Raw genomic sequence first — 19,296 nt, 5'->3', positions numbered from 1 at the left:
TTAACGTAATTTCATTGTCCATCGATGTGGTGGCATGTGATCAGTATTTAATTCCGTCGTGTGGATGTACCACATTTTGTTTATGCATTTATCAGTTGACAGATGTTTAGATTATTTTGAAACTTTTAGACTATTATCAATAATGCTGCTATGAACATTCATGTACATGTTTTTGAGTGGACATATATATTTTTTTCTCTTCGGTATATACCTAGGAGTGGATTGCTGGTCACATATGTTTAACATTTTCAGGCACTGCCAAATTGTTTTCTAAAGTGGCAAGACCATTTTACATTCCCATCAGCGATGTGTAAGGGTTCTGATTTCTCTGATCCTCACTCACACTTGGTATTGTCTTTTTGATTAGCCATCCATCCTAGTGAGTGTGAAGTGATAGCCCATGGTGATTTTGATTTGCCTTTCCCTAATAACTAATGATGTTGAGGATTTTTCATGTACTTACTAACCATTTGTATATCTTCTTTGGAGAAACGTTTGTACAAATCCTTTGCCCATTTTTTACTTGAGTTGTCTTTTTATTACTGACTTGTTAAGAGTTCTTTATATAATGTGTATCCAAGTCCCTTATTAGATACAAGATTTGAAAATATTTTCTCCCATTCTGAGGGTCATCTTTTCTTGATGGTATCATTTGTGGCACAAAGTTTTTCATTTTATGCAGTCTAGTTTCTCCATTTTTTCTTTGACCTTTGTGATTTAGTGTCATTTCTAAGTATCTGTTGCCATGAAGAGTTACTCCTGTGTAAGTCTTCTAAGAGTTTATAATTTTAGCTTTTATATTTAAGTCTGTGATCTGAGTTAATATTTGTATATGGTGTGAGGTAGGGGTCCAACTTTATTCTTTTTGTGTGGCTATTCAGTTGTCACAGCACCACTTGTTGTTTGTTTGTTTTAATTGAAGTATAGTTGATTTACAATGGTGTGTTAGTTTCAGGTGTACAGCAAAGTGATTCAGTTATTTATATATATGTGTGTGTGTGTGTGTGTGTGTGTGTATATATATATATACACACACACACACACACATATATATATATATTCTTTTTCAGGTTCTTTTCCCTTATAGATTACTACAAAACCAGCACGATTTGTTGAAAAGACTATTCTTTTGCCATTGAATTGTGTTGGTATTGTTGTTGAAAATCAACCATAAATCTAAGAGTTTATTTCTGGATTCTCAGTTCTTTGCCATTGATATATACGCCTGTCTTTACACCAGTACACAGTGTCCTCATTACTGTAGATTTATAATAAGTTTTGAAATCAGAAGGTATGAATCCTCCAAATTTATTCTTCTATGATTCTGGGTTCCTTGAATTTCATATCAGTTTTATAATCAACTTGTTAGTTTCTGCAAAGAAACCAGCTAGGGTTTGATAGGTATTGTATTGAATCTGTAGATCACTTTGGGCACTAATGCCATCTCGTAACAGTGTTAGGTCTTCTAGTCCATGAGCATGAGAAGCCTTTCTGTTTATTTAGATCTTCTTTGATTTTTTTCAACAATGTTTTGTAGTTTTCAGTGTACAAATCTTAAACTTCTTTTAAGATTATTCCCAATTATTTTATTATTTTATTCTATTATAAATAGAATTATTTTTCTTAATTTCACATTTAGATTGTTCATTGCTACTGTGTAGAAGTAAAATTGGTTTTTATTACTGATTTAAAATCCTGCAGCCTTATTTGAACTTATTAGTCTAATATATTTATAGTAAATTCCTTGAATTTTCTATATACAATATTAAGTCATCTGCAACTTCTTTCCCTCCAATCTGGATGCCTTTTATTTCATTTTCTTGCTTAATTGCCTTGGCTAGAACCTTTAGTACAATGTTGAGTAGAAGTGGTCAGAGCAGACATCTTTGTCTTGTTTCTGTTCTTAGTGGGGGAGTTTTTGGCCTTTCAAGGTTAAATATGATGTTGGCTGTAGATATTTTATAGTTGCCTTTATCATGTTGAGGAAGTTCACATTTATTCCTGGTTTGTTGAGTATTTTTATTATGTAAGGGTATTGAATTTTGTCAGATGCCATTTTTGCATCTGTTGAGATGATCACATGGGTTTTGTCCTTTATTCTGTTAAGTGGGTTTATTTCATTGGATTGATTTCTGTATGTTAAACCAATCTTGTATTCCTGGGATTTTTGCGTCTGTATTCACAAGGGATGTTGATCTATAGTTTCTTTTCTTGTGATAGCTTTGTCTGGTTTTGCTATCAGGGTAACTGACCTCATAGAATAAGTTGGGAAATGTTCTTTTCTGGTTTTTTTGGAAGTATTTGTGAAAGATTAGCATTAATTCTTCTTTAAATGTTTGGTAGAGTTCACCAGTGCTGCCATCTGGACCTATTCTTTTCTTGTGGGAAGTTTTAAAATTACTAATTCAATCCATTTACTTATTATGGGTCTGTTCAGATTTTCAGTTTCTTCTGAGTCCAGTTAGGTAATTTGTGTCTTTCAAGGAATGCGTCCATTTCATCTGAGTTAACTAATTTTTTATCTTATTCATAGAATTCCTTTGTAATCTTTTTTTTTTTTTTTTTCTTTGGTGAGGTTGGTGATTATGTCCCATCATTCATTCTTGATTTTAGTAATTTTATTTTTTTCTCCTTTTTTCTTAGTCTAGCTAAAAGTTTGTCAGTTTTGTTTACCTTACTACCCACTTTTAAAATTGCTTCAACAATAGTCGTTTACTTGCCTTTCCTTTTAGGGTTGACTTCTTTATCCCAGGAGTCTCTGTGGTTGGTGGGTTCTCAATATGCTCCAGCCCCAGACTGCTAGAACAAGAGAGAATGATAGAATTGGCAGTGAAATACACAAACCACCCTCCTGCTCTCTGGATTCACAATCAGGTGAGCAAACCTTTGTTTAAACTTGGAGATCTGGGATCTCTGTCTCCCACAGAATTTGTGTTCAGCTCTCTTAATCCACCTAAGAAACCTAGGCTTGCGTGAAAAGGGTAGAAGCTCAAAAAGAGCTCCCCTCCATCCAGAATTCAGACTGTAGCAAGGTTAAAGAAGCAGAACCTTTTTGATGCACTAAGGATGATGCAAAGATACTTTGGGGTCTTGAAATACCTTCTGGGTCACCAAACAGTATTCAGTTGAATGCTGCTTTAGGATTAAAACATTTTACTTCATATGTACGTTTTTGAAAATTGGCTCTGTGTGTGTCTTGTAGTTGGTAAATCTATAAATCAGATTATTTTGTCCTAACCATCTTAAATGAAGGGAATTAAGCTAATCATTCTCTCATTATTTGGAGAGGAAACAATCTCTGATTACATACTTCTTGTGCCCAGTTGAGCACTGCTAAACCTGTGGTGCCACTGCCTCTCCATTTCAGTCTCTGGAGAGCTCTTCACATGTGATTTTGAGAAGGAGTCCACATTTGCTGCTAATAATCCATGGTTCACCATGGACCTCAACACAACCCTACGCTGCTGTTCATTACCTACTAGAACTCTGATAACAAAGACTGGGCTCAGAACAGATCAGTTATTTGTCTTCTTAGTTTTTTTTTTTTTTTTGAGGAGAACATTGACTTTATTTGTAGAAAGCATGGGGATCTATTCCAATTCTTTTTTTTTTTTTTTTTTTTTTCAGTCTTCTTAGTTTTTGACCTTTGTCTTTTTTTTAACTGCCATCCCCTTCACTTCTAGAGTGTGCCTTCTATATTTACCAAGAACCTCCATCCCATCTCAGGCACTTGCTTATCCCCTTTACCAAAAAGGAATGTGCTATATTGCAAATATTGTAGATACAAATAAACTGATTTTAAAATTTATATGGAAGGGCAAAGGAACTAGGGTAGCAAAAACAGTTTTGAAAAAGAAGACTAACAGGGGAGGAATCACATTACTCAAATTTAAGATTAAAATAAAGCTACAGTAATAAAAACAGTGTGGTATTGGTGAAGGGATAGACATATAGATCAATGGAACAGATTAAAGAGTTCAATAGACCGACACACATACGGCCTTTTGATTTTTGACAGAGCTGCTAAAGAAATTCAATGGAGAAAGGACAACCTTTTCAACAAATAGTGCTGGAATAGTTGTCTATCCATATGCAAAAAAAAAGGAACATTAACCTAAATCTCATACGTTATATTCAAAAGTAACTCAAAATATATTGTAGGTCTAAGTAAAGGTTTTAGAAGAAAACACAGGATATATTCTGAACATCAGGGTAGGCAGATAGTTCTTAGACATGACACCAAAAGCAAGATCCCTAAGAGGAAAGATTTATATATCGGACTTAATCAAAATTAAAAATTTTTTTCTGCAAAATACACTATAACAGAATTTTCAAAAAGAAGCCACAGCCTAGGAGAAAGTGTTTGCAAATTAGATATCCAACAAAGGACTTATATCCCGAATATATAAAGAACTTGCAAAAGGCAGCAAAAATAAAACAAACATAATTTTTAAATGGGCAAAGGATTGAACAGACACTTCCCTAAAAAAGGACATAAGGATGGCAAATAAGCAATGAAACAATGGTCAGCATCATTAACCATTAGGGAAATGCAGATTAAAACCGTATATAGTGGGATACCTCTACAGACCTATTAGAATGACTAAAATTTAAAATACCGACAATACCAAGTGCTGCCAATGATGTGGAGCAACTGGAACTTTTATATTGCTTATATTGTTAGATGGAAAACAAGATACTACAGCCATCCTGGAAAATATTTTGGCAGTTCCATATGAAACTAAGTATACACTTACCATAATACCCAGCAGTACCACTCCTGGGTATTCATCCTAGAGAAACAAAAGAATTGTCCATATAAAAACCTGTACATGAATGTTTATAGTGGTTCTATTCATAATTGTCAAAAACTAGAAACAACCAAAACATCCCTCAGCAGGTGAATGGATAAATAAACTGTGATATCAATACATTCATACAGTATACAGGCAGACCTTGTTTTACTGCACCTTACGTTACTGCACTTTGCAGATAATTGTGTTCTTTTACAAACTGAATGTTTGTGGCAACCCTGCATTGTCAGATGATTGTTAGCATTTTTTTAACAATAAAGGTTTTCTTTATATGAAGAAATTTTTAAAATTATAGTTAATTTACAATGTTAAGTTAGTTTCAGATGTACAGCAAAGTGACTCAGCTATACATATATATGTGTGTATATATATATATATATATACACACACACACACACACATATATATATATATTCTTTTTCAGATTCTTTCCCGTTATAGGTTATTACAAGATATTGAATATAGTTCCCTGTACTATATAGTAGGTCCTTGTTGTTTATCTGTCTTATATATAGTAGTAGTATATGTATGTTAATCCCAAACTCTTAATTTATCCCTTCCCTAGCTTTCCCCTTTGGTGGCCGTAAGTTTGTTTTCTATGTCTGTGAGTCTATTTCTGTTTTATAAATAGTTTTTTTTTGTATTATTATTTTAGATTCCACATACAAGTGATATCATACGATATTTGTCTTTGTCTGGTTTACTTCACTTACTATGATAATCTCTAGGTCTATCCATGTAGCTTCAAATGGCATTATTTCATTCTTTTTTATGTCTGAGTAGTATTCCATCGTATATATATACCACATCTTCTTTATCCATTCATCTGTTGATGGACATTTAGGTTGTTTCCATGTCTTGGCTATTGTGAATAGTTCTGCTATGAACTTTGCGGTGCATGTATCTTTTCAAATTAGAGTTTTCTCTAGATATATGACCAGGAGTGGGATTGATGGATCATATGCTAACTCTATTTTTAGTTTTTTAAGGAACCTCCATACTGTTCTTCATAGTGGCTGCACCAATTTACCTTTCTACCAACAGTTTGGAAGGTTGCCTTTCCCCACACCCTGTCCACCATTTATTATTTGTAGATTTTTTGATGATGGCCATTCTGACTGGAGTGAGGTGGTACCTCATAGTAGTTTTGATTTGCATTTCTCTAATAATCAACGACATTGAGCATCATTTCATATGCCTGTTGGCCATCTGTATGTCTTCTTTGGAGAAATGTCTGTTTAGGTCTTCTACCCATTTTTTAATTGGTTTTTTTTTTTATATTAAGCTGTATGAGCTGTTTGTATATTTTGGACATTAATCCCTTGTTGGTAGCATCGTTTGCAAATATTTTCTCCCAGTCCATACGTTGTCTTTTCTTTTTGTTTATGCTTTCCTTTGTTGTGAAGCTTTTAAGTTTAACTAGGTCCCATTTGTTTATTTTTGTTTTTATTTCCATTACTCTAGGAGATGGATCCAAAAAAAATATTGCTGAAATTTATGTCAAAGAGTGTCCTGCCTATGTTTTTCTCTAGGAGTTTAATAGTATCTGGTCTTACATTTAGGTCTTTAATCCATTTTGAATTTGTTTTTCTATATGGTGTTAGAGAATGTTCTAATTTTATTCTTTTACATGTAGCTGTCCAGTTTTCCCAGTACCACTTAGTGAAGAGACTGTCTTTTCTCCATTGTCTATTCTTGCCTCCTTTGTCATAGATTAATTGACCATAAGTGTGTGGGTTTATTTCTGGGCTTTCTATCCTGTTCCATTGATCTATATGTCTGTTTTTGTGCCAGTACCATACTGTTTTGATTACTGTAGCTTTGTAGTATAAAGTATTTTTTAATTAAGGTATGTACATTTTTTTTTAGACATAATGCTACTCCACACTTAATAGACTGAAGTATAATGTGAACATAACTTTTATATGCATTATAAACATAACTATTATATGCACAGCAACCAAACAATGGCTGTGACTCGCTTGATTGCAGTACTTGCTGTATTGCAGTGTTCTGGAACTGAACCTGCAGTATCTCCCAGGTCCGCCTGTATTTGTTAATTAAGCAGTAGAAACAGATCAACTGCTGATGCACACCATAACTCAGGTGAATCTCAGGGGTGTTATGTTGAGTGAAAGAAGCCAGTCTCAAAGGGTCCCATACTCTATAATCTCATTTATGCCACAATCTGGAAGGCGGAAATACAGTGATGGAAATGTGGTTGACAAGGGATAGGCTGGGGAAGGGTGTGAGCAGAAAGGGATAGCATAGGGGAGTTTTGGGGGGTGATGGAACTGTTCAGTATCGATTTTGGTGCTACACTTCTCTATGTTTGTGTTAAAATTCATAGAACTGTACAACAACAAAAAACTGTTACTGTAAGATAATTTAAAAAATAAAAGATTTCTAAATCTACAGCAGCATAAAAAAATATTCTTCCTATGGTTTACATGTCAGGTTGTATCTGTTTAGACACATTTCCAGCTGCTTGCCTTAGCATTTCCATTGTAAATGTATCCTGTCACATTTCTACCCTGCGACCTTCTGAGTCCTTTGGTGTGGCCTCGGCAACCTCATTCCTTTTTATATTCTCTTTGGATTTTCCTCCATCACTATCTCCAGGTTGCATCCTGAGTTGTTAAAGTATGCCCTGAGGGTGGGACCAGCAAAGGGTCCATGTGCCCCGAGCTCAGTGCTAAAAGGAGCTTAGCCATCCGGGCTTCTAGTGCCACGTGCCCCTCCAGTTGTTGGCCGCCTACATGACCTGGACCTGTTCCTGGTCCATAGCTCCCTGCTTGGTTTCATGGCTCATTGGCATTTCAGTGAAGGAACTTATTCCAAGCGGCTGTAGAAAATCTCCAAGTGGCATTGCTTGAGTGCACATCCTAATTGTAGTGCCTGCTCCACTCTGCCCAGTGGGAGTTGCAAACAGCCTTTATGAAGTCAGATTTTTCTTGGAACCATTCTCAGGTGTCTGTTTTCCTCCTGAGGATTCGTCTTATTAAGCTATTAGAGTGGACAATAGAGGCACGTGAGTGTCTCGGTGGCAGCAGGCTGCTGTGTTGGGACATGGAATAAAGTGCCATAAACGTCTTCCTTTATTTTCTCTGCTTTGGCTCAAGCTCCTGGTAGGGCAAAGGGTTGTAGACAGCTATTGTGTGCTGGGCTCCAGTTGCTGTGGAAAAGTTGTTTATTTCAAAAGTAGAAAATCTATATCCAAATTAGATACATTGCCATGTAATTGAAGGTAATGTCCCTTTACTCCCTTCCATTTTATACTCTACAGCACTTTGAGTCTCCTGTTCATGCTACCCTGGCAGTTTTTATTGATCAACAAAAGACAAAGATGGCTTTTGATTCTTTCCAGATGCTAGCAAATTAGGAGATAGATCTACTGAAGATTATTTTGTCACTAAGGAGACGACAGGCTTCTTGATTATTATCTTTCTCTGGAGCATATTTTCTTGACAACTTAAGGGTTGAAAATGCTCTGGTTTCTAAAAACAATAACCTAAAGGTTTTGTTTGTTGTCATTACTAAGCACTCTGAAGGTGACCATTGGAGGCAATTATTTCTGTCTTGTTTCTTAGTCTCTTTTACTCTTAGATTCTTAGAGATAAAGAGAAATGTACAGGCAAGAAGGGGAGGAGGGGAGAGAGATTAACTCTGCTGTCATCATTAGACAGAGCCTCTACAGATTTCTATTTTCAAGACTTGAAAGGAAAGAGCATTTTAAAGCACTTTGGTAGCCAGTGTAGCAATTCCTAGATTTTAGTTATTCCTAAAAGAATGCACCCTTGCTGCTAATTTCTTCTGTCAAAAATGAAAACCCACGTACCGTCCTTCATGTAAAAATCTCCTGCATCTTTAAAATAGTTAAGTTCAGATGGGTTTTTTTTTCCCCCTCAGAGAAAGGATTTCCATTAATTTAACAGTTCTTGACCAAAAAGGACCTGTTCTGTGAATTCACGTAATTTTCATTTTTTCCTAGATTTTCTCTAAGTTTAGCTCTTTAAGTTGTAGAGCCCCAAATTAAATTCATATCAAAAGTACTTACTGTGTACCTGTCAGGCAAGGCACCAGGTGAGGGCTCAGGGTTGGTCTTCAGAAAGCGCCTGAACTGAGGGAGTCTACTCAGTAGATTTGTGTCAAGAATGCTCCTGATATAAATGATTTCTTTATTCCTAAGTTCTGTTTTTTGGTGACAGGGAAGAAGGAAGCAGGCACCCCCTACGTTTTTTCTTCTGTGACAGCCACATGACCAAAATACCCTCCACGTAGTGCTTGATGCCAGCAGAGGTTCCCCCACAGTGTCATGCAATGCCCACCGTGGCCCTGGGGGGTGAGCAGGGCAGGGGCTGGAACCCGTTTTCCAGGTGTGGCAGCAGAGGCTCAGAGGAGTGAAGGGACTTCCTGGATTTCATAGGGGCTGTGATTAAAAGTTAGCTTTCTGACTCCTAGATCAATGTGTTTTTCTCCAAACTAAGGGTTCTCAACACTGCCAGATCCAATGCCCCTTTCATTTCTGAAATGAAATTCAAAGTTAGTATATACACAAGTACATACATTAAATAAATACATTTAAAATATAACATAATTCTCTAAATACAGTACAAAGGAGAAGTAAAGGAAAGTGATCCATAATCAAAGACTGTATTTCAGTGTATAAATGGTGGGACACGTCTGAACTAGAAGGTAGAATGAGGTGGGCAGGTTGCTGTTCCTCAGTGTAGGATCACCGTGAATACACGTCTACAGATGCAGATGGTGCAGGTGTTTCGTGGTGACAGAAGGACCGCACATGCGTGCTGTACACTGGGATGTGGTTCTCCAGAATAATGAACATGTTTGATAAATTTCTGGACACAACAACATACAATCTACATGGCAGTGACATTCTGGAAAATTCAGACTACGTTAGATCCATGCAAACAATACTTTGAGTTGTTTTTGTTTCTGTTTTTGTTTTTTATACAGCAGGTTCTTATTAGTTATCCATTTTGTACACATCAGTGTATACATGTCAATCCCAATTCATCCCACCACCACCCTCCCCGCCACTTTCCCCCCTTGGTGTCCATATGTTTGTTCTCTACATCTGTGTCTCAATTTCTGCCCTGCAAACCAGTTCATCTGTACCATTTTTCTAGGTTCCACATTTATGTGTTAATATATGATATTTGTTTTTCTATTTCTGACTGACTTCACTTTGTATGACAGTCTCTAGATCTTACCATGTCTCTACAAATGACCCAATTTTGTTCCTTTTTATGGCTGAGTAATATTCCATCGTATATATGTACCACATCTTCTTTATCCGTTCGTCTGTCGATGGACATTTAGGTTGCTTCCATGTCCTGGCTATTGTAAATAGTGCTGCAGTGAACATTGGGGTGCATGTGTCTTTTTGAATTATGGTTTTCTCTAGGTATATGCCCAGTAGTGGGATTGCTGGGTCATATGGTAATTCTATTTTTAGTTTCTTAAGGAACCTCCATACTGTTCTCCATAGTGGCTGTATCAATTTACATTCCCACCAACAGTACAAGAGAGTTCCCTTTTCTACATACCCTCTCCAGCGTTTGTTTTTTGTAGATTTTTCTCATGATGCCCAGTCTAACTGGTGTGAGGTGATACCTCGTTGTAGTTTTGACTTGCATTTCTCTAATAATTAGTGATGTTGAGCAGCTTTTCATGTGCTTCTTCGCCATCTGTATGTCTTCTTTGGAGAATTGTCTGTTTAGGTCTTCTGCCCATTTTTGGATTGGGTTGTTTGTTTTTTTAATATTGAGCTGCATGAGCTGTTTATATATTTTGGAGATTAATCCTTTGTCCGTTGATTCGTTTGCACATATTTCTGAGGGTTGTCTTTTCGTCTTGTTTGTAGTTTCCTTTGCTGTGCAAAAGCTTTTAATTTCATTAGGTCCCATTTGTTTATTTTTGTTTTTATTTCGATTACTCTAGGAGGTGGATCAAAAAAGATCTTGCTGTGATTTATGTCAAAGAGTGTTCTTCCTATGTTTTCCTCTAAGAGTTTTATAGTGTCTGGTCTTACATTTAGGTCTCTAATCCATTTTGAGTTTAGTTTTGTGTATGGTGTTAGGGAGTGTTCTAATTTCATTCTTTTATATGTAGCTGTCCAGTTTTCCCGGCACCACTTACTGAAGAGACTGTTTTTTCTCTTGTATATCCTTGTCTTCTTTGTCATAGATTAGTTGACCATAGGTGCGTGGTTATATCTCTAGGCTTTCTATCCTGTTCCATAGATCTATGTGTCTGTTTTTGTGCCAGTACCATATTGTCTTGATTACTGTAGCTTTGTAGTATAGTCTGAAGTCAGGGAGTCTGATTCTTCCAGCTCCATTTTTTTCCCTCAAGACTGCTTTGGCTATTCGGGGTCTTTTGTGTCTCCATACAAATGTTAAGATGTTTTCTAGTTCTGTAAAAAATGCCATTGGTAATTTGATAGGGATTGCATCGAATCTGTAGATTGCTTTGGGAAGTATAGTCATTTTCATAATGTTGATTCTTCCAATCCAAGAACATGGTATATCTCTCCATCTATTGGTGTCATCTTTAATTTCTTTCATCAGTGTCTTATAGTTTTCTGCACACAGGTCTTTTTTCTCCCTAGGTAGGTTTATTCCTAGGTATTTTATTCTTTTTGTTGCAGTGGGAAATGGGAGTGTTTCCTTAATTTCTCTTTCAGGTGTTTCATCATTAGTGTATAGGAATGCCAGAGATTTCTGTGCATTAATTTTGTATCCTGCTACTTTACCAAATTCATTGATTAGCTCTAGTAGTTTTCTGGTGGCATCTTTAGGATTCTCTATGTATAGTATCATGTCATCTGCAAACAGTGACAATTTTACTTCTTCTTTTCCAATTTGTATTCCTTTTATTTCTTTTTCTTCCCTGATTGCCATGGCTAGGACTTCCAAAACTATGATGGAATATTACTATTGATGGAATATTACTCAGCCATAAAAAGGAACAAAATTGGGTCATTTGTAGACACATGATAAGATCTAGAGACTGTCATACAGAGTGAAGTAAGTCAGAAATAGAAAAACAAATATCATATATTAACACATATATGTGGAACCTAGAAAAATGGTACAGATGAACTGGTTTGCAGGGCAGAAATTGAGACACAGATGTAGAGGAAACTATGTTTCCTCTTTTATAGCTGTTAACAGTTGCCTTACGTATTGAGGTGCTCCTGTGTTGGGTGCATATATATTTTTAATTGTTATATCTTCTTGGATTGATCCCTTGATCATTATGTAGTGTCCTTCCTTGTCTCTTGTAACATTCTTTATTTTAAAGTCCATTTTACCTGGTATGAGTATTGCTACTCCAGTTTTCTTTTGATTTTTCTTCAGTTTTTCGCCATTGAGAATGATGTTTGCTGTGGACTTGTCATATATGGTCTTTATTATGTTGAGGAATGTTCCCTCTGTGCCTACTTTCTGGAGAGTGTTTATCATAAATGGGTGTTGAATTTTATCAAAAGCTTTTTCTGCATCTATTGAGATGATCGTATGGTTTTTATTCTTCAATTTGTTAATATGGTGTATCACATTGATTGATTTGCGTATATTGAAGAATCCTTGCATCCCTGGGATAAATCGCACTTGATCATGGTGTATGATCCTTTTAATGTGTTGTTGGATTCTGTTTGCTAGTATTTTGTTGAGGATTTTTGCATCTATATTCATCAGTGATATTGGTCTGTACTTTTATATTTTTGTAGTATCTTTGGTTTTGGTATCAGGGTGATGGTGACCTCATAGAATGAGTTTGGGACTGTTCCTTCCTCTGGAATTTTTTTAAGAGTTTGAGAAGGATGGGTGTTAGCTATTCTCTAAATGTTTGATAGAATTCACCTGTGAAGCCATCTGGTCCTGGACTTTTGTTTGTTGGAAGATTTTTAATCACAGTTTCAATTTCATTGCTTGTGATTGGTCTGTTCATATTTTCTATTTCTTCCTGGTTCAGTCTTGGAAGGTTATACCTTTCTAAGAATTTGTCCATTTCTTCGAGGTTGTCCATTTTATTGGCATAGAGTTGCTTGTAGTAGTCTCTTAGGATGCTTTGTATTTCTGCGGTGTCTGTTGTAACTTCTCCTTTTTCATTTCTAATTTTATTGATTTGAGTCCTCTTGCTCTTTTTCTTGATGGGTCAGGCTAATGGTTTATCAATTTTGTTTATCTTCTCAAAGAACCAGCTTTTAGTTTTATTGATCTTTGCTGTTGTTTTCTTTGTTTCTATTTCATTTATTTCTGCTCTGATCTTTATGATTTCTTTCCTTCTGCTAACTTTGGGTTTTGTTTGTTCTTCTTTCTCTAGTTCCTTTAGGTGTAAGGTTAGATTGTTTATTTGAGATTTTTCTTGTTTCTTGAGGTAGGCTTGTATTGCTATAAACTTCCCTCTTAGAACTGCTTTTGCTGCATCCCATAGGTTTTGGATCATTCTGTTTTCATTGTCATTTGTCTATAGGTATTTTTTGATTTCCTCTTTGATTTCTTCAGTGATCTCTTGGTTACTTAGTAACGTATTGTGTAGCCTCCATATGTTTGTGGTTTTTATGGGTTTTTTCCCTGTAATTGATTTCTAATCGCATAGCATTGTGGTCAGAAAAGATGCTTGATATGATTTCAATATTCTTAAATTTATTAAGGCTTGATTTGTGACCCAAGATGTGATCTATCCTGGAGAATGTTCCGTGTGCACTTGAAAAGAAAGTGTAATCTGCTGTTTTTGCATGGAATGTCCTGTAAATATCAAATCTGTCTGGCCTATTGTGTCATTTAAATCCTGTGTTTTCTTATTAATTTTCTGTTTGGATGGTCTGTCCATTGGTGTAAGTGAGGTGCTGAAGTCCCCCACTATTACTGTGTTACTGTCGATTTCCTCTTTTATAGCTGTTAACAGTTGCCTTATGTATTGAGGTGCTCCTATGTTGGGTGCATATATATTTTTAATTGTTATATCTTCTTCTTGGATTGATCCCTTGATCATTATGTAGTGTCCTTCCTTGTCTCTTGTAACATTCTTTATTTTAAAGTCTATTTTATCTGATATGAATATAGCTACTCCAGTTTTCTTTTGATTTCCATTTGCGTGGAATATCTTTTTCCATCCCCTCACTTTCAGTCTCTGTGTGTCCCTAGGTCTGAAGTGGGTCTCTTGTAGACAGCATTTATATAGGGTCTTGTTTTTGTATCCATTCAGCAAGCTTGTGTCTTTTGGTTGGAGCATTTAATCCATTCACGTTAAAGGTAATTATCGATACATATGTTCCTATGACCATTTTCTTAATTGTTTTGGGTTTGTTTTTGTAGGTCCTTTTCTTCTCTTGTGTTTCCCACTTAGGGAAATTCCTTTAGCATTTGTTGTAGAGCTGGTTTGGTGATGCTGAATTCTCTTAGCTTTTGCTTGTCTGTAAAGCTTTTGATTTCTCCATCGAATCTGAATGAGATTCTTGCCGGGTAGAGTAATCTTGGTTGTAGGTTCTTCCCTTTCATTACTTTATATATGTCATGCCACTACCTTCTGGCTTGTAGAGTTTCTGCTGAGAAATCAGCTGTAACCTTATGGGAGTTCCCTTGTATGTTATTTGTCATTTTTCCCTTGCTGCTTTCACTAATTTTTCTTTGTCTTTAATTTTTGCCAATTTGATTACTGTGTGTCTTGGCGGGTTTCTCCTTCAGTTTATCCTGTATGGGACTCTCTGCACTTCCTGGACATGGGTGGCTATTTCCTTTCCCATGTTAGGGAAGTTTTCGACTATAATCTCTTCAAATATTTTCTCTGGTCCTTTCTCTCTCTCTTCTCCTTCTGGGACCCCTATAATGCAAATGTTGTTGCGTTTAATGTTGTCCCAGGGGTCTCTTAGGCTATCTTCATTTCTTTTCATTCTTTTATCTTTATTCTGTTCCATAGCAGTGAGCTCCACTATTGTGTCTTCCAGGTCACTTATCCATTCTTCTGCCTCAGTGTTTCTGCTATTGATTCCTTCTAGTGTAGTTTTCATTTCAGTTATTGTATTGTTCATCTCTGTTTGTTTGTTCTTTAATTCTTCTAGGTCTTTGTTAATCATTTCTTGCATCTTCTCAATCTTTGCCTCCATTCTTTTTCCGATGTCCTGGATCATCTTCACTATCATTATTCTGAATTATTTTTCTGGAAGGTTGCCTATCTCCACTTCATTTAGTTGTTTTTCTGGGGTTTTATCTTGTTCCTTCATCTGGTACATAGCCCTCTGCCTTTTCATCTTGTCTATCTTTCTGTCAATGTGGTTTTTGTTCCACAGGCTGCAGGATTGTCGTTCTTCTTGCTTCTGCTATCTGCCATCTGGTCAAGTTTTTTTGTAAAATGATTTAGGGTCTAGTCTCAGATCGTTGCAAACCAGTTTTCACCTGCATGTACGTCCCATGGGTCACTTAGAAGTCTGTGCAGGGCAGCCCTGTGCATCACAGAGACTGGTGTGCCGCCAGACCAGCTCCCTGACCTAAAAGCCCTCGTTTGCCTCATTTGCTGATTGCTGTGCTGTAAATACTCCCACAGTGGCTGGCATCAAACTACCAGTAGAAACTGGCCCACAAAATTCCTGCAGATTTAACCATCCGCTTAGTAGGAGCCAGCTTCGGGGCACCACTGACTTCACAGGACATCTGGCGTCTCTGGCCCTGCCCTCTAAATGCCAGTTGGATTCCCCAAATCATCATGACCTGAAAAAAGTGTCACCACAGATTTCCAGAACAGCTCCCTCAGGGGCAGTATCGCCCCCATGGAGAACCAGTGCATTCAGCTCTGATGGTACCTCTGGTGTAAGTGACCTCACCCAGTTGTAGCTGCTTTACCTGGGTGGGTGTAAGTGGTACTCGCCCCCAGGCCGGAACCTCTGGCTGCCTGTTCTGCTCCAGGGAGAAGCTGGCAGCCCTGAGCAGGAGCGCAGTGCTGGCCTCGGCCTGTGGGGCAGCCTGGCCGTTCCCTGCTGGCGGCCAGGAGGGAGCCCGCGGACCCGCACTCCCCAGCCCTGAGGAGCCCAGGGTAGCCCCGTCCCGCCTCTCAGCTCCAAGGCTTGAATCGGAACACAGGAGCACAGCTCAGAAAAGGACACTCATACTTCAGGGCTGTCCCCTGGGCCCAGTGCCTCTTTGCATAACCCAGTTAGTTCAGCACCTGAGAAGTTAACAAATGGCAGGATTCCTGAAGCGAGCCTCTGTTTCTCAATACCAGAGTGGCTGTGCAGCCTGCATCATGAAGGTGGAGGGGCATATGGCCTGTATAAGGCACAGGTGGGATCAATTCACGGGCCCTGCGAGAACTGAGAGCAAGCTGTAAAAATGGCCCTAAAAACTGACCAAAATATAGGAGGTGGATGCACTCTGCTTTCCAAAGGAAGAACATGGTTTAAGACCCTTGCTACAAAGCATTAAAGGCTCATTTCTCTCCCCCCTCAGTGTACACTGGACTCAGAAGTGGCCGTGAGAGTGGGTGGAGAGTTCTTCTTTGACCCTCAGCCTGCAGACACCTCTAGAAACCTTGTGTTGATTGCCGGAGGAGTTGGAATTAACCCTCTGCTTTCCATCCTGCGGCATGCAGCAGACCTCCACAGAGAACGGGCGAACAAGGGACGTGGGTATGAGATTGGAACAATCAGACTGTTCTACAGTGCAAAAAACACCAGCGAGCTCCTGTTCAAGGTAAGGGGGGAGTGTGTGTCCCATAGCTTGCTGTGAGCAGACTCGCATCGTGGTGTTAGTGTCCGCAGACCTCTCTTGTCTCCATTCCGTCTTCTCTGCAACAGTTCAGAGGCTTGAAAGGCTGAATCATGTTCAGATGAGGCCCAGGACAATTTAAAAAGCTAGTGCTAAGGAGGTTCCCAGTGCGGTGACAGGGAGAGGGCAGGGCTGGCGGCTTGAACCAGGAGGTGGATGAGCAGAAAAGTCAGCGTGGCCCTGGGGCTCCCCAGAGAGTCCCGAGGACTATGGGTGGGCTCAGATGGCACAGGAGTAGGTGAGACCCAGCTGGGTATATGAAACCCCCATCGGTTGCATCTGTGGAAACTAAGTCCATTTGACAGGAGAAGGGTTTCACTCTGGGTTGCTTTGCAGCTGCAAGGAGGAACAAAAGAACAGAAACAGTTAAAAGACACAACTGTGGTCAGTGAAACTGCTGCTTAATTGCCCACGCCTGAGAAAAAGGAAAAAGAAAAAACTCCCGGAGAGTTAGTAATATGCTTGTTAGCATATTCAGATTTCAATTAAAGCCAAATAGCCCTCTGTACTCTGAATGCTCTGGCCTGCTCGGCTGCAAACAATATCTCTCTAAGTAGAGAGCGGAGCGGCAGACGTGTGCAGAATGGCAGTGGTGGTTCAGCGTCCCTGGGGGTGCACATCTGTTTTGATTTTTTTAAATTGTAGTGTGACCAAATATGTTTGACATTCCAGAAAAATATCCTTGATTTAGTAAATGAATTTCCTGAGAAGATTGCATGCAGTTTGCATGTTACCAAACAGACTACACAAATCAGTGCAGACCTCAAGCCATACATCACGGGTGAGTCCCCTAAGATGTTTTGACTGTATCCACACCGTTATTTTGTGGATGTGCCAGTTGGTTGAGTGTAGATGCTTTATTGCTGGGAGTTGCTGGCTGGGAATGTCACTACTTGGGGAATTGAGAGACAATTCATCATGGAAAAATACGGAGAGGTTAGTTGGATTTACTTATTATATACAGATCTCCTGCTGCCCATATTAAAAATTTATTTTCTGCATTTTTTAGGGGACCTTTGCGTCATCGCCGTAGTATGCATACAAAGAATTATACTCCGGCTTTGACTGAATCAATTCCATTTGCCATTAATAGTAATTTAAATTTCTCGTGGTTTCTCCTCCCTGGAAGGAGTTCTCACAAAGCAGTTTATTTACTTTGCTGAAGGCAGTTTTGAATCTCTCCCAAAGATCAGTATGCTCCCTGGCCCCGTCTGGAGAGTGCATTATGATCAGCTGCCCTCACTGCTTGCCGTGGATTCAGGAAACCTGGAGACGCGCTCTCTGCTTGGGTCCGGCCTGGACACCAGCAGGAGCCGGCGTACTGATGACTCAGGACGCGACCCACTGAGCTTAGTTACTGAAAATAGACACTGTTGCCGAGTTGTGGTTAGTCCTTCCTCTTCGCAGTACAGACACGTCTGGCTTAAATTGGTGTTTATTCTGTTTTTTGGTAGAAGGAAGAATAACGGAGAAGGAGATAAGATATCATATTTCGAAAGAGACCTTCTTCTACATTTGTGGCCCACCTCCAATGACAGACTTCTTCTCCAAGGAACTGGAGAGCAGCCACGTTCCCAAAGAGCACATCTACTTTGAGAAGTGGTGGTAGGGGGAAGGCGGAGGTGCAAAAGGGTGGGATGGAGGTCCACAAGGACAGGGATAGACAGTACACTCTGTGATTCATGGTGGATGAATTTACCTCTACCCAGTCTTAGTTTTTAAGGCTGTGAACTCAGTGACCAGTTGGAGAAGCAAGAAAAACCAGCTGATAAACTTTTTGCAAAAACTTCATTGATTAAACTGATTTTCACAACGTTGACTTTCTTTTATGAATAACTGCTTGATTATCTCATGATGTACCTCGAATTGGTCAGTAGGGATTTTCTTTCCCCTTAAGGGAAAAAAAGACATAGACTTTTATTCAGTCATATGAAAATATGGTTTTGTGTGTGAAATGTAAGCTATCTTTAAATTATTTGATAACAAACTATATATCTTATGTTGAATAAATTTAAACGTAATTTCATTTGAAATGCTTTATTATATTTAATGTCTTAGGGACTTCCCTGGTGGCACAGTGGTTAAGAATCCGCCTGTCAATGCAGGGGACACGGGTTCAAGCCCTGGTCCGGGAAGATCCCACATGCCATGGAGCAACTAAGCCCATGAGCCACAACTCCTGAGCCTGCGTGCCACAGCTGCTGAAGCGTGTGCGCCTAGAACCTATGCTCTGCAACAGGGGAAGCCACCACAGTGAGAAACCTGCACACCGCAAGGAAGAGTAGCCCCTGCTTGCTTCAACTAGAGAAAGCTCACGCGCAGCAACGAAGACCCAACGCAGCCAAAAATAAATAAATAAATAAATAAAAATTTAATGTTTTAGTTTACCTTATTGTGGCCTGCAGCCTTGCTTCTTCAGAAGTTGGGTTTGGAAATAGAAAATTATTAGGAAAACTGCTTTAGGGAATTGAACATCCAGCACATTTGCTTCATGTTAATAAACATCCTCAGTATGTATCCTAATTGTTAGTTTCTTCTGAGATGAAACCTTTCCTGGGATCTGTGTCTTGGCCACCTGCCTCAGTGCTACACGTGGGAGGCGGCTTCTTGTTTGGGACAAAGGCAAGGATGACTGCCGTGTTCCCTGTTGAATCTGCTTTTAGTGGCTCGGCTGGCTGGCTGTAGAAATGTGC

General features: G+C 38.6%; 1 protein-coding gene across 2 annotated transcripts in view; it reads left to right on the top strand.

The window, feature by feature from the left end:
* OXNAD1 (oxidoreductase NAD binding domain containing 1) overlaps positions 1-18,990 on the top strand; it is a 55,983-nt gene extending 36,993 nt beyond the window's left edge. For both annotated transcript variants that reach the window (XM_082459345.1, XM_082459346.1), the window contains 4 exons: positions 2,733-2,874; positions 16,286-16,528; positions 17,276-17,384; positions 18,058-18,990. In XM_082459345.1, coding sequence (XP_082315471.1) covers positions 2,733-2,874; positions 16,286-16,528; positions 17,276-17,384; positions 18,058-18,212 — 649 coding nt within the window. In that variant the 3' untranslated portion in view covers positions 18,213-18,990. The remainder of the gene's footprint in view (positions 1-2,732; positions 2,875-16,285; positions 16,529-17,275; positions 17,385-18,057) is intronic.
* The last annotated feature ends 306 nt before the right edge of the window (positions 18,991-19,296 follow it).

The sequence above is a fragment of the Balaenoptera physalus genome, assembly GCF_965194825.1.
Source record: "Balaenoptera physalus genome assembly, chromosome: 4".
NCBI classification, from domain to species: Eukaryota; Metazoa; Chordata; class Mammalia; order Artiodactyla; family Balaenopteridae; genus Balaenoptera; species Balaenoptera physalus.
This window is presented reverse-complemented; position numbering and strand designations above follow the sequence as displayed.